Source organism: Uloborus diversus, chromosome 6 (genome assembly GCF_026930045.1).
Source record: "Uloborus diversus isolate 005 chromosome 6, Udiv.v.3.1, whole genome shotgun sequence".
Taxonomy (NCBI): domain Eukaryota; kingdom Metazoa; phylum Arthropoda; class Arachnida; order Araneae; family Uloboridae; genus Uloborus; species Uloborus diversus.
The window spans coordinates 131,640,389-131,668,084 of record NC_072736.1 but is presented as its reverse complement, the minus strand read 5'-3'; the positions used below and the strand labels follow the sequence as shown (position 1 = coordinate 131,668,084).

The window sequence follows — 27,696 nt, the reverse complement described above, 5'->3', positions numbered from 1 at the left end:
AAATAACTGTCCGTTATTCGGAGTGTCCGTTATTCAGAGTGAATTACATGGAATGGCCTATATTGAGGGACTGGGACTTGCAAAAATGTCCGTTAATTAGAGGTGTCCGTTATTCGGGAGTGTCCGTTAAGGGAGGTTTCACTGTATTTATTATAGGGGATTTTCGAAACTAGGTGCACCAAGCACTGTAAACCCCTGCTAATTCCATTACCCGAGCAATGCCGGGTACGGGAATGCTAGTTACTTTATATAAAGATACTACTAGAAAATATTATATTTTCTAGTGCTTGCTAAAAAATGGTTTTATGAGGTTGATTTGATGAGGCCAACGGTGAGTGTCCAGCAGCATACAATGTTTTCATATAGGATGGGTTAACTAGTAGTTTTATTAGAACACTTCTGGTTGACCGGTTAACCGGTTGCTCTAGATTAGGAACTGAAGTAAAGTACTGGGAAAAATCAGGTTTCTTTCACTCGTTTCTTTGCCTCAGCGTGTCCTAAGCCAATGATTGAATTTGCTCCTTCCAGTTTCTAATTCCTGCTCTAACAACGGGACCATGGCCACCCTAGGAAGTGTTTTCGCTTCTACGTCCACGAAAATGGTCAAAATAAGACATTAATACATAACATAACAGACATAAGTAAGCAATAGTAGAAAAATAAATTGAGTAAAATTTTGAAAAAACAAAAACAAAAAATACCTCTTTCTACCTGGCTTTTAGGCTGCTACTCATGTTTCGGAAATGCATAAAAAAGCAATAAAACACACAGAAAAAAAATCGAAACACTTTTGACCAAAATTCATTGAGGTATTCGAGTTCAAAACTGTATGGGACGTGCTGAAAATAAGAAAAGAAAACATATCGCCGCATCAGAAAAAAAGTGACCAGTATTGTCAATTGTGACAACAGAAAATTCTGTATACACGGACGGAAGCACAAACATGAAGACACGTCAATTAAACTTTTATAACGCATTGGAGGTTAACAAACGGAAACGTGCTATACTTTGATACGTAAAATGACACACCACAAGCTTGTAAAATTAAAATATATATGTGGATAACTCTTTTAGTTGCAAAGATGTGAATAACCTGTGGAGAGTTAAAAAGGGTAATAAAAGTCTCAAAATTCTGCGCAGTCTTTTTATGCTTATGATTCCCCTAAATATAACTGAAAAACCTTGGGGGTCATTAAAAAGGTTAGATTTTATTTATTTATTCATTTTTACTATTTTTTCTTCTAAATTCGTATGTAGTATACTCTCATATGCTTGAAATAGTCTGACTGAAACATAGATGTAGTATTAGATGCACAATTCCGTAGCGAAAGCCACTAACTGCCATTGAACGTGCGAAACTTGAAGTAAACGGGCAAAGGAGGATGCGACGTTGTTGGCATTCTCTATGAAGTTACAACAAAAACTGTTTGCGTATGCGCTTTTTCGGACGCTTGCCCATCTACTAGAATGGCTCGGTTGCCCATGTAACCAGTTTCTCGTTATGTATCGTGTATCTCGTTAATACTACATCTGTGGATTGAAATTGCAAGGCTAAAACTATGGCCCCAATGGATCTACACTGGTCGTAACAGTTGCTGAAAATCGTAAGAACAGAGATGGTGTCACGCAAATATCTTTTCCTCTTTTGTATAATAAGAGCGTTTCGAGCTCCGTTCTCCGTTCGTGACAATCGTGTAACAATGGGTGTGTTTGAATAGAGCAACCTAGAGTCCCTTTTATTATTTTTTTTTGGTATTGTTCCACCACTTCAAAAAAATGGAAAAAATTCCCGACTATAGAGGGGTATAAAAGACATTTTCTGACAAAATTTGAGGTTAAAAAAAATCTACTTTACTTTAGAATAGGTCACGTGATTTGAGATCCTTACTTCTCCACCTTTTATCCGTGGTTCCCCCATGGTTATGTGAATTGGAGAGTAGGAACTCTGTTTCCATCTCTCTTACCAGATTCTGCGTCCTGACGCATAATGCATAAAAATGAACTGTCATGGCGAAGTGTAATGTTTACGAAATGCAACTTGGATTTTCAAAATAATTTTGAAAAAACCTTTTAATTCAAAAGTAAGCGTCAGATACAAATTCATCTTAATTTTATCCTTGGTCATATCGTAATCTTCTACCTGTGCAAAGAAAAAAAGTTTGTGTGCCCGAAAATCAGTGCTCAGTAGAACACTGCTAACGTTTACCTTTGTGTAGAAAGTTAAATACATGAAAATTAGCTTTTCAAAATGCACAATTTAACTGTAGAATCATTAGCATTATTGAAATTTAAAAATTCACGTCATTTCTGAAATGTTTGTGTGAACTGGCTTGTTTCGTACCTAATGACCTAACAATTATAAATATTATTTGCCTTACACTTCTATTGTAACTGTTTCTTATTCATTTACTTTTGAAGGAGAATGAAAGTTAAATAAAATCATCTTCACAAAATAGGTTAAATCAAAAACATTTGTAAACGTACAGCATTGTAATGGATCTTCAAAGGGAAAAATTTTGCTATTTTTAAGGTTCAAATTACGTATATTCGTTTTTTTTTTTTTTAAATTGTTTGATGTTTCAGAAAATTGCTTATTTTTTTCTAATTATTCAATGGAGAGAAGTTGGTTGATATTTTTCGAACTTTTGCATGTTTGTTTACGTTTTGCAAAGTTTGAGACTATAATGCTATAGTAGTTTCATCTTATTTTGTGACCATTGAATTTAGAAGTTTTTTTTATTTTCCAGGATGTCACACTCACCAACCAAGAAAGTTCAACAATTTGGATCTGAACGGTTTTGTCGGTATATTCATCGATATTGCTATCAACCACGATTAGATGGATTTGAATATTGCATTCGACACATTTTAGAAGACAAGAATGCACCTTTTAAGCAGTGCTCATTTGTTCATCCTAATAATAAGAAAAGATGCACTAATGCAGCTCCCAAAAGTGAAAAAAATGAAAGACGAGACACGTAAGTATAGTTATATAGAATTGGTCTGCGTTAATGTACCTGTCCTTTCTAAATAATTACAAAAAAAAAAAAAAAAAAACTTTGAAAAATCACAGTAATGAGAACTTTTTAAAATTGTGTTCCACAGAACCCCATGGTTCCATGGAGATCAATCCACTGTTGCACGAAACTGATATTTTTTCTTGTCTTCATATTCATATTGGTCGCTTAAAAAGTCAACAAAATGACTTTTCAAATTTAGAAAAAAAAAAAAAAACATCAACCATCCCTTGTTTTCATACAGTAATCTATATCGGAGCTTTTGATCCGGTAGGCCAATATAAAGAAAAAACTCATTTTTGGTCTAAAATCATGCATTTTTCACTACAAGTGGGTTTATCTACTAGTGCAACACGGCTTGCCAAATTGATTGTCTTTATTGTTAATTAAAAGGCTTACTAATTACCTGGACCATAATTAAATTGGACCATCAGCCATTACTAGTTCTTACTTCATCTGTTTTTTCAGCAAGCTCTCATTCACCCCTAATGGGTTTTGACATTTTAAAAACCAATATTATACCTTTTTGTCATCTCAAAAACCCAGCCCAACTTAGGAACATAGATCATAGTAGATCTCTTGGTATTTGATCAAGAATAACGTGCTATTTTTTTTTTGAAAAAGTGGATGTTATTTATCTATTTATTTTGAGAAAATAAACAAGTAAACATTAGCTTGAATGAAACTAAAAAACGAATTACCCCAAGTTTATTTTCTTATTTCTATTATAAACGTGAAAGTTTGGATGTATGAATGTTTGTTACTCTTTCATACAAGAACTAATGAATGATTTTAATGAAACTTTATTATTCAATATTATTGAAACTTAATATTTTCAACCCTTATATATTTTGTTTCTAAAGACTGCCACACCCATTCAAAATTGTTTATCCTGTTCGATCTGAGTTAATGTAAGCCAACATCATTAGTCAAATTTTAATGTTTACCAAAGATATAGGGCCATTTCACGGAAAACGGTAATTTTGTCCCGCACGTGACGCTTCATATATTTCTTAAAAAATCATAATTCAAAAGGATGATGAACAAAATTTTGTTGCTTAAAAAATCACAAGTGCATGTGTGACTTCTTAAGCAAAAACTTTCTTCAAAAATTATTTCTTTTTATGAAATACAGGAACCGTCACGTGCGGGACAAAATAACCATTTTTAATGGTATGGTCAAATACATATTTTTTTTCAACGGCTTAAATAATTATTTCTAAACTAATGAGGCATGGTTCCTTTACGTTGGAACCATAGCTTTCAAAATGTACAATTTATTTTGTCATTGCTGTATTACTAGAGCAAAAATATTAACTTATTCATAAGCAAGTTACTAGAGGTTGACTTTGGATGTCCCGCATGTGACGCATGTAAATAAATTTTATTTTAAATAACAGAATCCTTTAGTAAAAATATAATTGTGTCAGGAGTATCTTTGCATCAAATAGCTCCGGGACCAGATAATATTTATCCAAAAATTTTAATTGAATGTGCAGAGGAATTATTTTGAATGGATGTTATTTTGAATATTTTTAATGCTTCTTATAACTTGGGGACGGTGCCAGAGGACTGGAAGCTGGCTAACATAACGCCACTCTTCAAGAAGGGGTCTAATGGTATTGCTGGGAATTATAGACCTGTAAGTTTGACTTCGGTGATTTGTAAGATTTTCGAAACTTTGATCAAAATTAAGATCATGAAGTTCTTAGAGACTAGTAGTCTGTTGACTGGTTTGCAGTATGGGTTCAGGAAAGGTAAATCCTGTACTACTAATTTAGTGCATTTCTACGACAAGGTTACCTCAGCTTTAGATAACAAAAAATGTGTGGATGTTGTTTAGATTGATTTTCAAAAAGCTTTTGACAAGGTACCGCATGTTGCTCTTCTCAGCAAGTTAGCTGACATAGGAATAGGAGGAAAAACTTTACTTTGGGTTAGAAATTGGCTTACTGGTAGGAAGCAAAGAGTAGTTGTCAGAGGAAAATATTCGAATTGGAGTGATGTTTTAAGTGGGGTTCCTCAGGGATCAGTTTTAGGGCCTCTTTTGTTTATTATATTTATGAATGACATCAATAAAAATATTTCTGGAAGCATGAATTGTTTTGCTGACGATGTAAAAGTTATGGGGATTGTCGAAAATGAAGAACAAGTAAAACAGCTGCAAGAGGATTTAGATCATATTACTAAGTGGGCAGATAAATGGGGTATGGCAGTTAATGTAGGGAAATGTCAAGTGCTACACTTAGGTCATGGAAATAAGCGTATGAGATATCGTTTACAGGGTTCAGTCATAAATCAGGCAGAAAATGTTATGGATCTGGGTATCTTTATAAATCAGAACTTCAAGTTTAGTCAACAGTGCAGTATTGCTAGTAACAAAGCCATCAAAATGCTGGGGTTTTATCAACAGATCTATTTCAAACAAATCTAAGAAAGTTCTTCTGCCTTTATATAGGAGTTTAGTAAGACCTCATTTGGAGTATGCTGTTCAGTTTTGGTCGCTTTATCTGAAGAGAGATATTTTTGTATTGGAAAGGGTTCAAAGAAGAGTAACTAAATTAGTAAGGGGACTCTCGGATTTAGATTATGATACCAGACTTAATAGGCTTAACATGTATAGCCTGGAGCAAAGGAGAGTCAGAGGGGACATGATTCAGTTATTTAAATTTATCAAAATGAAAGATGTAAATGGATTAAATTTTTGTGGGGAAAGCAGGACAAGGGGTCATTGTTTTAAGCTATTTAAATCTCAGGCTAACTTGGAAATCAGGAAAAACTACTACTTTAGCAGGGTCGTGGGCACTTGGAATAGCTTACCGGAAGAGGCGATAATGAGCAAGGGAGTGGATAGCTTTAAGAGGACCATTGATCTTCATTGGGGACTAATTAATTGACTAGGACCAGCCTAGCTGGGCCCAAATCCTGTTGCTGGTCGTCACATTTGTATTTCTATTTGTAAAGATTTAAAAAATGCGTACTCCTGTTTCTTTAAAATATTAAAAGATATGACGAAATGTTAATGAAATTTAAGCGTATTTATGTCCCGCACGTGACGGTGGAATGGCCCTTTAGCTCTTTAAGATTTTTAAAAAAGTCAAAATTTATTTTTATTATATTGTACTCTTTTATTACGACAGAAATGTAAACATAGGAAAATAAAATTGCTGATATTCTCAAAGCTTGACATAGTGTTTAAAGCTGTATTATTAATTTAAAAATAATTATTTTTATGCCAGTGCTTAAAATGACCTTCAAAGCTCAAAAATAATTTTAGATTGGTTTTAGCTTTTTTTTTTTAAATTGATTTTTATACAATATACCCAGCTGCTCCTGAAAATTTTTAAATGCTCCTCAAGTTTTTCTCCAAGGTTACCAACATTGATAATGTCATTTTGTAATTATGGTGTCTAATGATTCAGTGTTAAGTGTTTTATTTTTTGGACATTTAATAGCATATTAGATGTCACATTATAAAGTTTTAATTTCACTTGATTTGGGGGCTCTGGGAATATTGAAAGTGGTAAATGGAATTGAAATATCTTTTAAATCTTAAATAAATGCAAGTTTATTTTATTTATTAATATGAAAGCATTTCTACAAGTAAAAAAGAATAAAACAAATTTTATCTATAAATATTTAAACAAGAGTATAGTATCAATATATTTTCATGTAATATTAAAAAACAAAACATATTCCAATTTTAAGCCGCACAATTTTTCCTCTTTTTTTGAGTTAAGGCTGTTTCTATCTCTGTATGATGATGAAGACAGAATTTAGTCCCCCTAAACTCTAAAGTAGGTTATTTAGTGAGTGGCTGAAAATATAGGGTGAATCAGGGGTCATCATCAGGTGGATGAAAATTAATATTTAATGAGAAGAATATCAATATAAAAAAATATAAATTTACTAATATCTTGTTATCCAGAGAAGTGAAAATCTGTATATACAGTCACGACCATTTATAGCGAAGTCAAGATGACTAATTAAAAATTTGGTTCTGGCTGTAATTTCCTCATAAGAAGTTAAATATTGCATTGTAAAATATGAAAGAGAATTGAAACTACAATAGACCCTCGTTTTACGCGGGGTTACATTCCACGGAAATGCTGCGTAAATTGAGACTTAATACTAGTGTTAAAATAGGGTTTCGGTTCCGTAGATAACAAAATACTTCATTCTAGTGATGGCTAGTTGTATAATAAGTTTAATGTGTACTTATATCGACTTTTATGCATAACATGCATAAAGAAAACAAACTAATTTTGTGTTCTGTTTATAAAAAGAAGCTGGCTATGATAGTCTTTTGGCAGTGATTAATAATTTTTCTTTGTAATTTTTTCTAGAGCATTAATGCATCCATGATCACTTGTGTCATTTCCATGATAGAATCTTCCTTCGCTAACAAATCAGAAAGAGCATTTCTATTGTCTAGGAATGGCTCAAATTTTTCAATGTGAACGTTTTTGTTTGTATATCATCGATGTCGGTATCCTCGTTGGTTTTGGCCTTGTTTGTCACTCCTAAAAGCTCTTCTTACGGTGAGTTCTGAACTGTCTGAGTTTAATAACTTTACTTCTGGAAAGAGCTTTGGAGCTAATCTCATAAAATGTCTCCAGTGACCCAAGCTCGATTATTACCACGCCAAAATGCAGTTTATTACGTGTAATCTGCAATCTTTAGGAGTTTGGATTTTGAAAGAGGGGAAAATTTTATCTGGTTGCATTGCCGTGTCCTCGTAAAACCGAAACTCATCTGGGTAAAATAAAATAAAGGTGTCAAATCTCAAACCGCATACAACTGAAACCGCGCAAAATAAAGCCACGTAAAACGAGGGTCTACTGTATTACATATTAGCCATAAATTCATGAAATACAGCTTCACTATAAACGGTTGTGACTTATTGCTTTAGCATATTCAATATGTTTTGAAATTTGAACTGAATTGATTGTTAATTACTTAAAGTGTCAGGTTTTTAACATTTGTACTAATTTAATAATATCTTGTGCTATATAGAGTTTTGTGTCCCTTCCACATGAAGCAAGCTCTACGTAAAGGAAGATCGTCTCGAATAAGGAGGAGAGTTCCTGATGGCCCATCAGGTTTATTGAAAAAGTTAGAACATTATTGTACTAAACCAAACCATGATAAATCTTATGTTAGAAGTACTGTCAAAGAAAAAAGTAGCCGTATTCCAACAGTTGGACACTTTCCTTTAAGTTTGAGTACACCAGGTATGGCTTTTAAATAGTTTTCTTTTCAAAACTTTTGTGCTACTTTTTCAAAACAAAATATGTGCTTTCATATTGATTATAAAACTCATTCAAGCTGCAGAAATTGTTTCAGCAGTCTGCAATGTAGTTTGAAGAACATCACAATTGTCTGCTAAAAATACCGACTTTCAGTTCATCATTAAACCTAAATCAGCACCAGAAGTGTATAAAGCTAAGAAGTTAAGATGCTCTACTTAAAATATAAGTAAAATGCAGGATAATGTGTCTTAAAATGCAATAGGTTCTTTAGTTGACTTTAGTATTGTTTTATTAGAAGCATCATGAAAAGTAATAAATCATCTGAATTTCTTTCACTTTTTCGTTTTTAATCGTTTTTTTCTTTTTTAAATTCTACGTCCGTCTGCAGTATTTCTGCCATTAATGAATGAGTAGCCCAATAAGATAAAGAAGTAGAACAGTGATGCAAATACAATTTAACGTCCTTAGAGTTGTCTGAATAGTATTTGTGCTATGTTAAATTTTACGTATTCATGCGTTGTACTATACAAACAAAAAACTCGCGGAATAGTTTGAAAAATTTTAACTTTGAGTTGCTTATTATACGTTGCTGTTGATCATAAGGCGATAAATGATGCTGCTTATTTTTATTTATTTTAAAGTGTTACCTGTAGATTATAATCGAGAAAATACTTGCTGAAATCTAAGATTAAAAAAACAACTTTTTTTAGTGAACTAAGATCTTTTTGAACTAAGATATGGTCCGCAGTCTCCCTCACAAATCTGCGGTGGACGTCTCAGCATTGCCCTGTTTCTATTACCTAAAAAATCTTTTAGATTGTCGAAGCATAGCAGCCCTTACGAGGGTCTTTTCTCTTTAATTTCCCCCTTAAAAGTCCATTGTTTCAAAATCTGACCCTCCTTTTCCTTTAAAAGTCCATTGTTTCAAAATCTGACCCTCCTTTTCCTTTAAAATTTCAGTTTCATTTTGAATTTTCCCTTTAGTCTACTTTATCGATTCATATTTAAAAAAAAAATGTAGGAATTTGTTTACACCCCACCATGATAGTTTGTAAGTTTTGGACCAAATGATGATACAGTGTCGCTATAATAGGAATTTCTTTGTAATGGAATTTGTTGTGGTCAAGCAATGTAACAGCAATTAAATTGGAACTAAGAATTCATTTCGTTGAAGCGCAAATTTTGTAGTATTATTATTCATTGTAATGGGATTTCACTGTATAAATTTGGTGCAACAAAATAATTCAGCTTAGTTTCCAAGCAAAATTAATTTTAATGGAAAACTGATTTCTCAACCGATTAAACTAAAATTGGCCAATTATTAGATAATTGGTAAAGTGACCTGTTACCGATTCCTGTCAATTGATCAGTACATTTGAAATTTTTACTTTTGAAGTGGCGGTCCATTTTTTTTGTCCTTTGTTTTTAGAATTTGGATGTCTTTTCCCTGGGGACAAACTAAAAATCTACAAAATACCATACAAGGATTTGAATCATATCTAAAACCAAATGCTCTACAATTGAGGTGGACCCCACAAACCTTTCTCTCTCTCCCTGCTCTGCTGATCCAAATGATTCGGTTATCATAGTATTTCACTTTGTATTTTTCAAATTATCATGCTTTAAAGAAAAATGAGTGAATTTGAAAGATTTCAGAGGTAATAAGTAGAAAAAAAAAATATAAGTTTGAAATCCTAATTTATTAATAGAAATTTTATCTCCAATTTATATTGCATTTAGCTTCTTATTCTGCTATACCATAACTTTAGTTGTTCTAATTTTATTTTCCTGATATTACAGTGTAATTGAAGAAGTTTAATTTTTGATTTCAGAGTTAATTACAAAACATTTAATTCTATTGAAATGTTCTTTTAGGCAATTTGGAAGATGAAGGTGAATCTTGTGATATTCAAAATACTGGTATTCGTAGCATTGAAGAGAATCCAGAATGGCTTGCTGGTGTTCCAACTTGTTTAAGGTAACACATTACGTTTCTGACTCTCTTTCCTATTTTATGTAATTCTGTGAGGGAAAAAGCAATGTTTTTCTTGCATGAGGCTTAATATCTGAAACTTATTTTAGCCAGGTTAAATTAATTCTTGTTTTAAATTTATTTAATTTAGCTTCCATGATGTTTTGTCTTGTCTCAGATAATGTCAAGCAGATGCCAAAGGTCAAAATTGGTTCATTTTAACTCTCATTTCAAAATTAGTGAAACCAATTTTACTTCTAGCTCTTTAAAAAACTGACATCTTAAAAGCTATTTTTTAACCCCAAACACACAAAGGAAGTGGGTTATAAGTTTGATCTGTCTGTGTGTCTGTCTGTGGCATTCTAGCTCCTAAATGGATGGACCAATTATGAAAAAAAAAAATTGTTCGAAAGGAGAGTTGATTGAGTGTGTTCTTAGCTAACTTGCATCTTCGGATGACATTAATTGATGAAGATATTAATTTAAAAGCTCCAAAAGTTTTTTTTGCGATTTATGCTGTGAAAACATATTTAAAAATTTATAACTTAGAACCAAAAAAAAAGAGTATTTTTTTCTGCTTCTGATAGATTGTGTTTGGAACTTCCATGTTACATAGAATTCAAATTATAACGCTTTTTTAAAGAAGATTTTAAATACGTCTAAGCCTTTGTTCAAGCGATTGGTAACCAAATTCATTGTTGGCCGACAAAGAAATTAAAAGCAATGATTTAAAAATTTTATCTGTTGCCAGTTTCTATTTGTTAACAAATTAAATATTTGTAATTGATTTTTAGTAGTATAAGGCTTTTAAAATGATTTTCAATTTTCCCTCGATGCTACATTTGCAACTCAGTCGTTTTTTTTTTTTAAATTTTTAATTTAAGACGGTCACTTTTTATAATTAGGGAGCATAAAACTGTTCAAACATTATGGGAAAATGCACATGCTATGAATCATAGTAAAATGCAGTGTTTCAGTGGCGATTTTATGGGACCTTACCCCTCCCAGAAATCTGGAGCTCTTTTTCCTCCAAATTTGTTTGAAGCAAGAATGTTTTTAGTCTTTTTTATAGTTACAGCAGTTAAAAAAAATATTGTACATCTTGAAGTCATTTCTTTTTTTTTTAAACTAAAATATGTAGCAAAGATATTTTTGTGCATTAAATGAAGATCTGTTAAAATTGTCAAATTTTGAAATTTTTTTCATGTAACTTTTTGTGTGTTACAAAATGTGAAACAACATCCATGAAAAGAGATCTGAATGGTCAGAAAACCCCTTGAAAATTTGATTAAAAACCATTTTTTTTTCTGATTTACTTTCACGCCAAAAAATAAAATTTTGAAGGATCTAGCATAAAATAGTTGACTCTGAAATTTGCAATATTTACTTTCAGATGTTTTTTTTTCTTCAAATATTTTTTGTGCTCATTATTCCTCATAAAAGCACTAATTTTGATAATGTAATGTAGAAAGTGGTAAGAGTTTCTCTGCTCAACAGGTATTTGGTATTTTTGAAATTTAAACTATAAGTCTATATGCAGAACTAAATTACTGAAAGATTAAATTTAATGCATGGCTATTTAATGTGTGTATATATGTGCACAAGTATGTATAATGCTTGTAATAAACATTTTTTAAAGCAGCGACTTTCTGTCTAAAATTTCAATTCATACAAAAAAAAAAAAAAAACCTGGCAAATTGTTGTCAAAAATTGGTTTAACAATGAATAAAAGTAACATCCTATTCAAGATGATTGGTTAAAAACTGATTTGATAATTTGGTTAGTTTTTCATGTTTAGAACAAGGAGAGCTAGCTACTGGTAATTAAAGATGGAAAGGCTATTTTTTTTTAATAGTCAATTTCTTATTTATGTCTATGCAAAGGAAAAAATTGGCTTGTAGATATTTTTTTCTCAGAAATATAACTAGTAAAAAAACTGCATTTTTATTTGTAAAAAATCAGTTTGTTTTTTATTTTTTGAAATTTTTTGATTCAAAAAACTGATATTTTCCCACTGCCTCAAAATTTCTAGAAATTTCACATCTCGATGCATAAATAGCTTTTCTTCAAAATCACTTTTCTAATAAAAACCTGTGTTTTAAAAGATTCAAAAAGTACAAATTCTAACAAAGATAATTAATGTAACAAAAAATGTTAAATTTATAGGTGATAAAGTGAGTAAATATTGACTGTAAAACCTTAAAACATAACTTGCTTAGCTGTTGGCCACCCTGGTGATGCTTTCAATTTTATTGTTAAGAGCCACTCCACCGTCACACGTGGGACAAAAAGACTCTAAAATTTCATTAACATTTTGTCAGATCTCTTAATATTTTAATTAAACAGGGGTAAGCAAATTTTTTAATCTTTACATTTGTACAAAGATACTCTTGACACAGTTATATATTTTAAACAATTTTGTCACTTAAAATTTAATTTATTTGCATGCGTCACATGCGGGACGTCCAACGTCAACCCCTTGTGCAGTGGTGGCCTTGAAAAAGTGAGGGGGCCAGATCATCTGTGCACTAGCAGCCCCCTCCCCTCCCCGGTTTTTGAAAAAAAAAAAGAAACATTTAAACTTTCTTAACATAATTATTTGTGTTAAATAAATAAAATTAAATTCATTTTCAACACAGGACAAGCTAACAAAATACTTAATCTAATAAGTAAATCACCAAAAATATTAATAACATTCAAGCTATGTGAAATAAACAACATACAGGCAGGGTACCGGAATCTTTGGTAATGGTCTCGGCAAATCCTGCTGTAAATGTTGAGATTCAAAATGCGTTGGTGTTGAGAGAAAAACACACACAGATAATCTGCATTAATTTTACTTTTTTTAACAGATAATCTACAGATTATACAGAGAAAAATACGGTACAATCTTTTTTTTTTAATTTCAAGCATGTACACACACACACAAAAATAAACACACAAACATAAATAAAAAAGTTTTAAAATACTGTCTGAAAAAAGTGAGGGGGCCCGGGCCCCCTCTGGCCCCTCCCACAAGCCGCTACTGCTCTTGTGACTTGCTTATGATTTAGTTAATATGTTTGCTCTAATTATATATTAATGTTAAAATAAGTTGTAGATTTTGAGAGCCAAGGTTCCAGTGTAAAGGAAACATGTAATATTTGTTGAGAAACAATAGTTTTAACCATTGAAAAAAAAACATATATCGGGCCGTTCCATGAAAAAGTAATTACTTCATCCCACAGGAGATGGTTCATGTATTTCATTAAAAAGTAATTATTTAAAAGAGTACTGACAAAATCGTTTGCTTGAGAAATCACGCATTCGTTTGAAATTTGTTTAGCAATAAATTTTTTATCAGTACCCTTTTAAACTAGAAAGTCGCCCATCTTGGTATGACGGGTGAAAATTGTTTAAACATTTAAATGAAGCAATTGCCTGTTTGATGATCTTTTGATAGTTGAAATTTTAACCCTAACACCAGTGGATTAATCCTAAACTCCAGTAGATAGCGTATATTCACATCTCCAGAGCTCGAATACGCTAGCTTGCTGTGATTTACAATACTACCGAAAAAGGTAAAACATTCCATTCCACGTGTTTTATTTGGGGTAAATTACAGGTTTCAGATAGTTTATAGTGTAATGTAATTTCAGAACAATAGAAAAGAAAGCTTCCTACAAACACTATGATAAATTACTGTCATTCACTAATCTTCAAAGCAAATTATAAGTTACAGCATTTGTTTGTTTTACTTTTTTTATCCGCATTAGACAGTGGCTGCAGCGTCCCCTATAGTTTATTGGAGTTGCAAATTGTTTTGGTTCCTTCGTTTTCCTAAAATGAGTCTTACCAGTAAAACTGTTAAGTCACCGGATCAAGTCCAGCCTTGTCACAATAAAGCTTTTCCATGCCTGTCAAACAGTACCAAAACATATTTTCAAATTATCATACTGTGGCACAGGTTTTCATTGTTAAAACACGCGGGTTACTTCCTCATTGGCTATTATTTATATGAGGATTCTTAATTTTAATGAAATATATGAGGCGTCTCGTGCAGGACAAATTTAGTTTTCCTTGGAATGACCCTTAATTAATTGGGATTTCTACTTTTATTTATTACATATTCAATGTGTTCAAACATATTTGTGCTAATCATACGTCTGATTTCTTCTTCTTTTCTCTTTATTTTATTTAGGCATGCTGGTGTTTTTACATCAAAAGAGTTGCTGAAATTTACTGTTGAAAAAATAAAACGTTTGCAGAAGGCTTACTGTAATGAACTTGAGAGTATTCAACATAAGCTCCTACAAAATCAAAGAGAGGTTGCATCTCTTTTAAAGAAGCAACCGGAAGGTTGGTTGGCTTCTTTGTTTCATGCTTTCTTTGATGTTCTGTTTAGTGTAGTATGCAGTATTTTTGTGTATTGACACAGATTTTTCTAAAAAAAAATAATGCTTATGCAGCTTTTATTTCAAATTTGTCTGAAGTTCATTTTACTTGAATAGAATCTATAACTAATTAATATTAGTTGCAAAATTAATGCATTTTTAAAAATTTTGTATGTAGCACATATGACACAGTGAAAAACAAAAGGAAGCAAGTGGACATTTTCAAGTTTTGAGTAAAATACATCTAAAATTGTGATCATTGGTAGACTTTCATTAAAAAGTTTTTCTAAATCATGCTGTACAGTAGCACCTACAGGGTTACTAGTACCATCTCTTGCCTCAAGACAGAGGATAGATTCACCTACTGGTTATCTCCAAATTTTCAATTTTCTTCTCACTGCTTTATATGTTTTTATGCTAAAGAAATACAATTTCTTTTTAAACAACTTTTAAATGAAATATTTTTAAAAGTTTAGAATTAAGAAACTCAAAACTTATATCACTTCCAACTACTCAATTTATATTTATTGATCATTATTTTTGGAACTATGAAGGGGAAAAAATGTGAAGCGTGGTTTCGAACCATTTTGTGCCTTAAATCTGATAACAGCAATTGGTATGTTTGTCTTCATTTACTACTAGAAACGTGCAGAAATAAAGTTTCAATTAAATTGTTTTATTTATTTATGCAAGTAGAAATATGTATTAAGGAAATCTAACAAGCTTTATTGAATTAAATCCATGCTTTGCAAGGCATCATTTGTCCTTGTTGAGTTGTTATTCTGTACAATTGTAAGTTCCAGGGGTCTGGCCAGAGGAAATTTGGGTCCGTTAACGGACCCTTCACAAAAATCCGATCAACCAAAACGCACCTTTCACAAAATCCCGATCAACCAAAACAGACCCTTCACAAAATTCTGATAAACAAAACGGACCTTTCACAAATTGTTTGTTGAAAGAGCAAATCTGAAATCAAAATGTCACATATTTCTGTACTTAAAGCAACCTTTTTTAAAGATAAATTAGCGGGATCAGCTTATACAAAATCTGCTAATTTTGCAAACTCTTGTCACTCTTGTAATGCTTTTACAAGCCAAAAAAAAAAAAAAAAAAAAAAGAAAAAAAAGCTATTACTGCCGATTAAATATAATGCTTGTTTGTTTCTTTGAAAGAAATTAGCTGTTGAAAGTCAGTTTGGTTTTAAATAATTTTGCTTTTTGTTTTATCATAGCTATTTTACAGAGATGTTGTTGTAAACTACTTTGAAAAGATGATGTCATAAGCACTTCTCTCCCTAAGTATTTCTCCCTGCTAATGATTTAATAAACAATAATAATAATATATATCAGCCAAATGAACTTAGAACTGCCAACAGATAGTAGGGTGGGGGAAATGTGATCGCTTCAGATAGGGTTACCAAAATTATCGCCACTTAGTATCTGGCGTTAAACCTTAATAGTAACTTGATTAGAAAATATTCTTATCATACCAGCTTGACAATATTTGTGTTTTTACAGTGCAATGTTTAACTGTTAGTTTGGGTTTGAATTTTTGATACTAATAAGGATGATTAACTTTAAATAAACTCTTTTATTTACCGCTTTTTTTCTTTAGATGCCTACATTTTGAAAAATGAAATCTTCTTACATCCGGTTTGAGAATCATATTTCATTTTTTTTTCAAGCTAAATTCGCTTCATTAGGAAGCAAATAAATGAAAAGTTTCTTTATTTTTGTTACAACACAGAATTCAAGTTTTTAAAAACGAAATTCCGTTTTCTTTTATGAGTCCAAAATTAAAATGCTGAATCAATGGTTTAATTTTTTTTTTGCTTCAATTGTGTCTGCAGATATCAATGATATGTTTATCATAGGACTCTAAAATGCATTTATACAATTTTATCCGAACATTTCTTTTACAAGCCGTTTTCGTACTTTTGATGCCTTCACTATGAGGATTGCAATCTCTTTGCATCCGCTATGGAAATCGGATTTTTCAAATTTTTGATGTTTAGTACGCTTTGTTGAGAGGTAAACAAATAAAACCTATTTTTATTTTTGTTAAAATCATGGAATTTATAAGTTTTACCCTCTTTTAAGTTCAACCCAAAAAGAACAGCAGACAACACATTAAAAAAGTAAAACAAAGCTTTATGCATCCCAAGAAAAAGACAAACATAGTAGATAAAAAAAAACTAAAACTTGACCTCTTTTGCCATTGACAAAAAAGTTGTCCAGACTACAAAAGAGGCTACATGCCTGAAATTGATTAGGGCCCCTGTCAAGTCCAAATCCGGTCCTGACAACAATTATCTTACATTCAAAGCAGAAAAGAAAAGATTTATTTTAGCATAGTAAATCACAGTATTATAAACACTATTTCATAATATCTTTTTTTTGGTGCTTCCTTAATGCTACATAAAACTACAAAAATAAGGCATCATTTTAGTTTTTTTTCATAGCTTCGGCGAAAAAAGTCAAACAATTCACATTGTGACTTTTCCGAACAATTGCCGTGAAAAAAAATGGATTTTTTATTGCAATTGTCAAACGTTAATACTTATCATGGGCCACCTAGTTTTGTATATTTTTTCTGACGTCATAAAATGTTTAAAAATTTTTTTTATTGTTAAAATAATATTTATTAAGTATTCAATTTGTACTGTTTTGAAATTGAATTTGCAACAATTACAATTCAAAATAAATCTTACCTCTGTTATCAAGAAATATACAAGTTGAACTATAATTGTTTTATGCATCTAAACCTGACTAAAATATTTAAAAAAAATGTTGGCTTTTTTTTTCGTATTTTTAGGTAAGTTTATTTGCTTTTTTAAAAAGAATATTACTGATAGATTCAAATACTTTCAATGTACGTTGGTAACTGTTGCAGAGATTTCCTGCAAGCCTACTTTTTTAAATGACTAAAGTCATTCATACAAATTAGTTCAATGAACAGGCAAAAAGTGCACAAGTCTCTGATGAACAAATCATTAAAAAGAATGATATTGGCCACATCTAAATGTTAGTAATTTCAATGTTTTAAAATTATTTATCTTTTGTACAAATCCTTACTATACACTCAGTACTTGGATTTTTTTTAAAATTATTATGATGCATACAAAAATTAAATTACATTATTTTTTTCATTACTACTCTTGTCTTAATTTTCTTTTACTATTTGTAGGTGAATCCAGTTTAGATTTTGACCAAATGGATTCTGTGGAATCGAAACTACTAAAGAGTATGCTGTCTTATCGTCATCTAAGTCATACAGAAAAACTGTTGCATTTTAGAGCTGAGCAGAAAAGGGCTGCTCTAGGATTGGAGGACTTGAATGTTGCTGACATTTCATTTTGCTCATTTGAAGAAAATGGAAATAGTTGCAGCAAAAGAGCTCTTTTACTCACCAAGTTTTGCAGAGATCATATCCTTTCATGCATATTATTAAAAATAGAGTTTATTTAACTGCAAATTTTTCATAAAATTTTGAACTTAATATTTTTCATCAGAATGACTTTTTATGTTTTTATTTAAAAAAAAAAATGTTTTCTGCTTTTTCAAGCTTTTCTGTTTTTGCTGGTCAGAATGTTTGCTCTAAATAGTTTAAAGATGCCCTATTATTTCAAATGGAAAATATTGTCTGCATTATTCTTTCTTTATTTTTTGAAAAATATTATACATTTTCTTTCCTTAACAAAAAATACATATATTATCAGATCCTAACCAGGTATTGTACAAGCCGTGCAGATTGGCTTCTAAAGAAAATTGCAATATGCCTGTTCTGCCATTCGAAGAATGCTGTGATAAGCATATTCCTAGGACTGAAGAACAAGTTCTCAAAATGGTAATTTTTCATTACTATGCTAAATAAATTAACGTTGTAAAAATGTATTACAGTAAGTAAACTCCTGATTATCCACAGAATCAGGTGGCATGGTAACCACGGATAAGCGACTTTGCGGATAATCCGCAAACTGGGTACAAATGATGCCAGCAGTGGAGGTTGCAAGGGAGGGTCATGGGGGTCTTGATCCCTCCCTAAACCGTTGACAATGGTACCCTTCCACATTGAGTGGAAACATTTTATGAATAAAATGTAAACAATTTCAATTGTCTTCTCAATTCATTAATTATTTTTGAAAGTAAAATTTTGAAATTTCTTCTTTCATTGCTTATGAAATTAATTTGCTACGTTTATGCTTATTAGGAATCTTATTCTTGACCGATGTCGTGCTTTTCATTTACACCCAAGCATTTAAAAAAAATTTTGTGCCCAAAACTGTTGGTTTGTTCAGGTGGGGAGGGGGGAGGGGGGCATTCTTGAGCATGACCCCCCTAAAAGGGTAGTCTGTATCCGCCCTGGATGCCAGTGTATGCAATAGCTTTAAGATATCCATAACAATCTCATGCATTTAAACTGCAGCTAAAATGATTACAATGCATGTAAAAAATGCATGTCAAAGCTAAAAATGGATTGTTCATTATTGCAAACGGATTACACACGTATGCTATCAAATCGTACAAACAGATTAACTGCAACAGATGAAACTAGGTTACACCAAAAAACGCGCTGGGAAGGAGTGGGTCTTGTTTCACTCTCTGTAACACGCCAGAATTAATGGTCATTCATTTCCCAACAAGTTGAGGCACACCCCATTATCTGACAGAAGTTTGCCCATTTACTCAATAATGAGCTTCCTGGACATTGGATTTAATGAGAGTCTGAGTTCGACAATCGCCTTCTTCCCCGGAGACCATGCTCTTTGGGCCTAACTCCATGCCAATATTTAAAAAATGGGTTACATCGAAGATTGTGTGACTGTTTGCAAGATTTATGCCAAAGGATCACAACCACATTTGCTACCACTAATTGTGACATATTACATCTAGTGAAAAAATAATTAGACTTAGACTTAATGACTACTGCATGATGAAAGGTTCATATAACAAACATTTGTGACACAAAATTCGCAGTTTCTTTTTCAAGCAAAGCCAAATTTGTTGCTGTAATGGTAATATGTTTGTTTAAATGTTGACCACCTTATACACTCAACTCTAGTATTTTTTAAATACCGCAATAGTGAAATATTATTTATTAAAACTGGAAAAAATGAGAAAAAAAAGGGGTTTTGACATCTTGAATTCAAATTATGTTTTTCGCAATTGAGAAGTTGCGATAGGACCCTACTTATTAGTTTTATTGTTTCTGCAAACAGCTCCTGTCCCCTGGAATTAACTTTATTTATATACAACCCTCTCAATGTTACATTATCCTCTTTAGACAAAAACAGAATGCAACAAACTTTCGCGAGCATGTCCCTCCTTCTGGTCATAATCCTGGATCTGACAGCACTTCTGTAGGAAAGGTTGAGTAGGGAGAAGGTGGACATCTGCCACCTGGTTAATTTTCTGCTTTGATGTCATTAAATATGTCTGTCGTGCACTCTCATAAATGCTCATATGTATGTTAATTCTTGACCTATTTGCATGAAACATGCACATTTTTATCTGATGCTAATTTTTCTTTAGTTACATTGCCAGTTCCTTCACATATGTATTAGCATGACAAGTATATTTTTCAAAATTAATAGCTTGAAATACTAGTGAGATATTTAGAGTCATATGTTTTGATGCTTTTTTATATTTCTTTGTGTAAATTTTGAGCCATTGCTCTCTTTTTGTCTTTTTAGCAAGCTCCATTGCCATTACCAGATTTGGCTTCAACATTTCCTGTCCAAGATCCTGACAATTTCCTTTCTTTAGAAGAAATGTCTTCGACTGGTTTTGAAGTCACTCCAGAGTATTATTTTAATGCAGTAAGATTTATAAGCTATACTCTAATACTTTGTTTTATTCATTTTGGTATATACCTATATGTTAGTGTGAAAGTCCAAATTCTTGAAAATGTAGACATTCATCAGAGCAGATCCCCAGTGAAGACCAAGTAATTTATTATATTTTTACACATTTACTGGTGTGTTTAGTTGATGAAGTTAATAAAAATGGGATTGGGACATGTATATATATATCTATATATACAGTGAAATCCCGTTACAGCGACCAATAAAATTTTTCGTTGTAATGAAATCGCTAAAAAACTTTCTTCATTTTTATAGAAGTGAGAGTGTGTTCAAATCTACACTATAATATAATTAAATATGCAACATTTACCTTTACTAACGTTCTAAACAATGATTAAACACATAAATTATTCTGAAAAAACTAAGAAAAATATTGCACACTGACATTTTATTCATTGGTCGTCTTCACAAAACGTGTCATTTTCTTTTATACCAGAGATTTATTCCCAAAGGATATTACAAGAGATTCTAATTTATGCACATCACTTTACTGACCACAAGAAAAATTGAAATATTGCTAACCCCCTTGCAAATTCGTAGGGTGCCTCACATTTGGCTCGCAGAAAGCGATTACGCATGGCTAGACACTGGCTTTTGGTGTCTCACACCAGCTTAGGTTTTGGCATGAGCAGATTTCCACTTTGAATGGCTCTGTTTTGCAACTACAAACAGATTTTCATGTTACGATTTGTGAGAGTCATTTTTTAATTTCCTAAAACAGCAATAAGTAAAAAATATTCAACATGATGTTGAAAAAAAAACATTTTGTTGTTACAAGTTTTAGAAAAAAATCGTTTTGTTAAAACAAAAATTTTTATGCATTATCTAAATGGGTTTTGAAATGGAACAGAATGTTTTGTTTGCTGTAACAGATGTTTCGTTGTGTTGGTATCCGTTGTAATGGGATTTCACTGTATATACATATTAAAACTGTTGTAGGGATTAGAAACTGTTAAAATTAAAGCTTAGTTAAAAGTTCTATACCATTGATAAACTACCTCTAAATATTGTTTAAATGAGCTAAAATTTTAGATGTTGCGTTTTTACCTAAAATTAAACAAGATTGCCTATGGTGCTACCATACTTTTGTCTTCTAAAAATAAAAACTGCTCTTCCCCTGACAAACCTCCAGGATCAGTTCTTGCTAGCAAAAAACTAGCAAACTACTGAAACTGAAAACAAAGCAAAATTTTTGCTTTGCAGATTCACTAATTTTATGACTCAAATGTAATAAAAATACTGCTTTTCTGAGTTATTTTATTTGTATGGAAAGTTGACTCAAAAGAGGAAAATAACTATGGAATATCTTGTTGTTGACGTGTCCGTGGGTGGAGTAGGTGAAATTAAATGGGGCCAAAAGTATGAAGTACTGCTTTGGCCACTTCTTCAGCATGCTTTAAAAAAAATCATGTCCTTGGTCCAGTTGATGTCAATATTGAAGAGAGCCGATTGCATGGTTGGACAAAGAAAGAGCTGATGGTGGTCAAGTTGCGTAGATAGACAATGTGGGCACATTGAAGCGAAAGTTCTTGATCAATTCAGCTTGATTTCCATGCCTTTATGATGCCCAATCCTTATTCTTCCAATAGTGGTGGTGACCTCACGGCAGTAGTCTAGCTGGGCTGTAGGGAACTTCCCACATGGGCGAACGGACAGCCTAAGTTTAGCGATTGCATTGGCATCAGCAAGTGTAGTTAGCGATGAGGTGGTATTGAGAATACTGGCATCTTTAGATACTGTCAGCCTGTTTATTCCCGACAACGTCCATTGTGGGCTGGGATCCACTGTAAAATTCACTTCTTACGTTTATAATTTTTTTCAAGGTGTTGTTAATTTGTTGGCATAAGGAAGTGTTGCCTCTTTGTATGGCTTGTAGTGCAGACTTACAATCTGAAAAGATGACAACACTGTCAGAAGGAGTATCATTTAATGATAAAATACACTTCTTACGTTTATAATTTTTTTCAAGGTGTTGTTAATTTGTTGGCATAATAAAGTGTTGCCTCCTTGTATGGCTTGTAGTGCAGACTTACAATCTGAAAAGATGACAACACTGTCAGAAGGAGTATCATTTTAATGATGAGTCGTAGATGGAAAGGGCACTAGTAAAGCTGGAGGCAATCTTTCCCGCAGGAAACATGTACTTTGAGCTGCTGCTGTCTGGATTGATGTAAAAAATGCCATCTCCTCCTCCCTCACAGTTTGAGTTTGAAGAGCCGTCCGTATAAACTGTCGCCATTTTAGAAGAGGAAAGCTCAGTGATGGTCTTAAGGCCTTTCTGTTTGATAATTTCTTGTGGTTCGCTTTTAGTGTACAGTTCCAAGAGTTCGAGGTTGATTTTCGTTGATGGTGGCGGTCTGAGCGGGAACTCAGGTTCCCTAAGGAAGACAAGGCTCGAGTGCTTTAGATTGATGTCATCTCGGATGTATTTGTTATACTGTAATGTGGATAATCTGTGCAATCTACTCTTTGCCGTTTAATTCCTGTAGGTTACAGTAGAGATGTGTTTGTCATTGTTGCGTCTTATTTTGTTGGTGAATTTCACTGTCGCAAGTTTTCTTCGGCTTTCTAGAGGGATAAGGTCACATTCAATCTTGGCTTTAGTGTTATTCGTCGATGATACAGCACGAACAATGATCTTGGAAGCTCTGAATTGCACTGCCTCAACTTTTTATAGCGAGGAAAATGATGTGGGAGCCCAAATAGGTGCGGCATATTCCAGGATGGGTCTGATAACCGTTGTGTATGTGTTAAGAAGTGTCATATGTTTGGATCCCCTGGAAGAGCCACAAAGTTTTCGTAAGATGTTGAGTTTCTTCTGGGCTCTGTTTGATGTTGAAACGATATGCTTGGAAAATCTGAGCTCTGGCTCAAAGATGACGGTAAGGTATTTAGGGTTTGACTTGTACGATAGGCAAGTTGCAGATTGTTAGGGAAGATTGGTAGCTTCTCCTGTTTCTACGGTCCGTGGTAAAAACGCAAAGATTCCCTTTTCTAGGTAGATGTTAACTCAAAGCTGTTAGCCCAGTTCTGAATACGTTTCAGGTTGTTGTTAAGGGCTCTCTCAGAGGATGAGACATCATAGTGGGTGTGCCAGATTTCAATATCATCAGCATAGCAGGCAATTATAGTGTCTCCTATATGTTCGTGGATGGTGTTCATATATAGAAGGAAAAGGAGAGGGCTAAGGACTGAACCTTGAGGGACACCCACTCATAACCTGAGAGTCTTGGAAAATTTGCCATTGAATCTCACAGCAAATTTTTCGCTCTCTGAGAAAGTCTTCAATCCAAAGTAATGAGTTTCCGGAGATTCCAGCATTATGGATGATCTTTTGGTAGCCATTTTCGATGAAAAAGTTGCTTGTTGGGGACTGGCGACTGCTAAGCTAGAGCTCTAACAATTCTTCATTGTATTTATCAGTTATGCTTGCAAATGCATAAATAAGAGTAGACCAAGCTTTGACTAGTCTTCAACTGCTCACAAACCAAATCATGTGACTTGTGACTTTTGTAGCAGTCGATATCTTCCATATCATTGATTTCTAAAGAATCATGTTTGCCAAGCTCTAAATTGAATTTCTAATTCAAAAAACCAAGTACAAGAAAAATGGTGCACTATTGTTGTGCATTTCCTTCTAAAGAAAAATGTGTCAAGAGAGGAACTGTAACATTTCACAGGTAAGCAGTATTACTAATGTTACATTTTACTCAACTTCCTTGTAGTTTTTCTTGTAGTGCATATGTTTCACTATGAAGTTCATAATTGTTTTAATTAAATATCAAGTTCTAGTCACCAAACACAAAGGAATACATTTTTATACAATATTTTGCTCATTTCTGCAAGTATCTTTATCCTCTGAGAAGTGAAACGCATTTTGAAAATTTTTATTTTAAGTGTTAGCAAGTTAGTATATTGCTACAACATTTTTTTTTTCTGCCAGTAATTAAGATTTTTCCCCCATTTCAACTGAAAACAACCTTGGTTTTTTGTTTTATCTCGTAAGTGTACATTCTTTCTTTAAATTATGCGTATTTCTATTTTAAAATTGTAAAAATAATGAGATTCTCAAATTTGGTCCAGATTAATTTAAATACCTCATTCTTGATGACATATGACATTGTTTAGAAAATTTGAGAGACTGAACTCCTTTTGAGAATATAATTTAATTCTATCACATTGAATTAAAAAAGTAAAGTAGGAAAATAATTCAATGGTTAGTTTACCACAGTGGCGGATTTCTATATAGGTTACTATCTAGTATTGCTTTTGGCAGAAAACTTTTGTAAGCAGCAAATTTTGGAATTCAGAAATTTCTTTGATAGCATTATGAACAAAGTATCAGTTCCCTCATATTTCTTTTATTTTTGAAAGAAATGTATTGGCAGCAATATCAGTACAAAGTTTTAGTACCTTATACACTCAGTGGCACAAAAATTAAGACACCCACATAATAACATGTTGGCCTACCTTTAGCTTTGCTAACAACCGCTTTTCTTCACGCCATGAGCTGCACAAGTTGCTGAAACCGCTGCCGAGGAATGTCGGCCCATGCCATTATAGTTGCAGCTTGCAGTTCGTTCAGAGTGGATGGTTGCGTTTACAAGCTGTGAACTAATCTTTTGACTTCGTCCTACAAAATGCTCCGTAGGATTTTAATCAAAGGACTGAGCAGGCCACGGAAGCAGGAGAAACTCCAATGGATGTTCTTCGAACCACTGGGAGACAGTTTGAACATGGTGGCATAGTTCATTATGTTGCTGAAAACAGCCATGTCCATCAGAAAACAATAAAGCCATAACTGAGTCCACGTGAGATGTGATCAGCAACTATGCGGAGGTACTCAGTGCTCTTCATAGATGTGCCCATAGACATCAGAGGGCCCAGTGTAGACCAGAAAAACATTCCCCCACACCATAATTCTACCATCATCAGCCTGAAGAGTTGTCATTTGGCAGGAGAGTGCTTGAATGTGTGCTGTTTACGCCATACTCTGAACCTGCCATCTGCAGGATTGAGCATGAAACGGGATTCATCGAACCAAGCTACCTTTTTCCAGTCCTCAAGTGACAAATTTTGGCATTCCTGGGCTCACAGGAGGTGTCGCGTCCTGTTAGTCTGTGAAACCAAAAGCACTTGTGCAGGTCTACGGCTTTTAAATGTGTTGCGACTTATAAATGTGTTGTGCGTTGGGATATGTTTTGCAATGCACCTGCATTGAATGTCGCTGTAATTTGCTGTGTTGTTACCCTTTGGTTACTGTGGATGCTGTGCGCCATTTATCTTTCACCTCTACCGCTCATCAGCCGTTTACGACCTGTTTGGTCCTTAGCGCTTTAAATTTTTGGGCTTAATTGCCACTCTCGTAAAAACCAAAGGTATTGTTGCATGTGAAAATCCTAAAAGCGTAGTCGTTTCCAAAATGCTAGCACCGGCTCTTCTTGCCCCAACGATCATGCCTCTATCAAACTGGTTTAAACCTTTTGTCTTGCCTATTGTGCTCAGATGTTTTGTGCTAACTACGTCGTCTGAAGCTTGGTGTTCCTTATATACCCACCTTTCCTTCTCGCCCTCACTCGACTTCACTATTGGATTGGTTTACTTTCCCTCCAGGGGTGTCTCTAATTTTTTTGGCCACTAAGTGTATGTGCCCATGACTTGTTCAAAATATTCGTTTGAAACAAATTATAGACTATAGTATGTTTCATTTTGGTTATAGTTTTTTTATTAGGAGAATAAAGTGAGTGAAAACCTTTTACAGAACTAGAGATTAATGTCAAAATAATAAACCACTAAAAAAAGTAACTTAATTTGTTCAGTGGAGAATAAAAATAAAGAAAAAAAAGGTTCTAACGACCCTGTTAAAAAACCATAAAAATTTTCAATTGTAGATAAAAACCCTATCACATACATACATTTTATATATAAGACAGTTGTTCAGGGTGTTCATTTCAAGAGAATTTATAACTTTTGCTTAAATGATTAATTCCAAAAAAATTAAAGGCAACTAAAATATGTTATCTAAAACTAATAACTAACGTCAAAGTAATACGTAACTAAAAGAAAAACAGTTCAATCTCTCCACTGGGGGGGAAAAAAAACTAATGAGGATGGATCCTCTCTTAAAATACATGTTGAATGCCAAACTATAGATTAAACAGCCATCTAGTAACCATGCTCTCGTTGTTTTCACCAAACCTCCCACAACTCACATGATATACGTGTGGACCAATTTTCTTTGTCAGCAAGTAAGGCAAAGCTTGGTCTACTTATCATTAAATGAATGAATTACTAACGTTTTAATGCACAAAAATTGCAAATTACTGCAGACATGTGTTTCGGGGTTACAAGAAACCCCTTTTTCAATGCAACGAAGTGTGAGCTTTTGGATGAAAAGTCATCCGAGGAAAGCAATAGGGTTGAACAGAAGACCGTATAAATAGCAAAAAACAGAAATTAACAAAAAGAAAAGACTAAATGACCACTAGAGCCAAAATTTATTATAATTCTATCAGGAAAAAACTGTTATGCTATAAATTTCCAAGCAATCCCATAAACAATGCATATTGTCCAATGAATGAAACCACTCCAAATACATTAGCGATAAATTTACTGACGGGAAAAGTTATGTACAGAAACAATGTAACAGAAAAACATAACCTCGAAACACGAAAACATAAACATAACCTCAAAACACATGTCTGTAGTAATTTGCAATTTTTGTGCATTAAAACATTGGTAATTCATTCATTTAATTTTCAAGCACAAAGGTATTTATTTGCTACTTATTATTAGTCTACTTGTAAATGTTCTTAAATGTCACTATTTTTTCTGTTTAGCTTGATGCTGGAGGAGAATCAACAGAGTCTGTCATATCTGATGATCATGCGGAGCTGTTAGAAATAGAGCCAATAACTTTGAAGCCTCCATTAGATATCTTGTGTGATAGTGGAAAGTCGGATTCTGAGACCGAGAAGCAATAAGTCTTTATTGTACTTTGAAACATTTTGTAAATGTTATGTAAATGTATGATAATATTTTCTCACTGTTTAAAATCATATTTTGTAAATAAAATTATTTTAATTCTTCTATGTTAGTTATTCTTCTATGAGTGTTTATAACTGCAAACTTTGAAAAACTTTGATTGTTTGTTCTTGCCTTTATAATTGGCATTGTGAAAATGTCACCAAAAATGACAATACAGTTAAAAAAAACTGGC

The 27,696-nt window shown here is 32.9% G+C and overlaps 1 protein-coding gene across 1 annotated transcript; it reads left to right on the top strand.

Moving 5' to 3' along the window:
- Positions 1 to 1,977: 1,977 nt before the first annotated feature.
- Positions 1,978 to 27,546, top strand: LOC129224526 (KAT8 regulatory NSL complex subunit 2-like). The gene is made up of 9 exons (XM_054858991.1): positions 1,978 to 2,081; positions 2,748 to 2,978; positions 8,034 to 8,251; positions 10,145 to 10,247; positions 14,422 to 14,579; positions 17,801 to 18,044; positions 18,325 to 18,460; positions 20,307 to 20,432; positions 27,317 to 27,546. Exons 2-9 carry the CDS (start codon positions 2,749 to 2,751, stop codon positions 27,458 to 27,460), a joined length of 1,359 nt encoding a protein of 452 aa, XP_054714966.1. The 5' UTR covers positions 1,978 to 2,081; position 2,748; the 3' UTR covers positions 27,461 to 27,546.
- The last annotated feature ends 150 nt before the right edge of the window (positions 27,547 to 27,696 follow it).

What these genes read in the sequence shown, in the direction of transcription:
- LOC129224526 (XM_054858991.1), top strand. Translation starts at nt 2,749, where the DNA reads ATGTCACACTCACCAACCAAGAAAGTTCAACAATTTGGATCTGAACGG. An exon ending in AAAAATGAAAGACGAGACAC is followed by an intron (nt 2,979 to 8,033) that starts GTAAGTATAGTT and finishes TGTGCTATATAG; the next exon opens with AGTTTTGTGTCCCTTCCACA. An exon ending in AAGTTTTGCAGAGATCATAT is followed by an intron (nt 18,045 to 18,324) that starts CCTTTCATGCAT and finishes AAAAATACATAT; the next exon opens with ATTATCAGATCCTAACCAGG.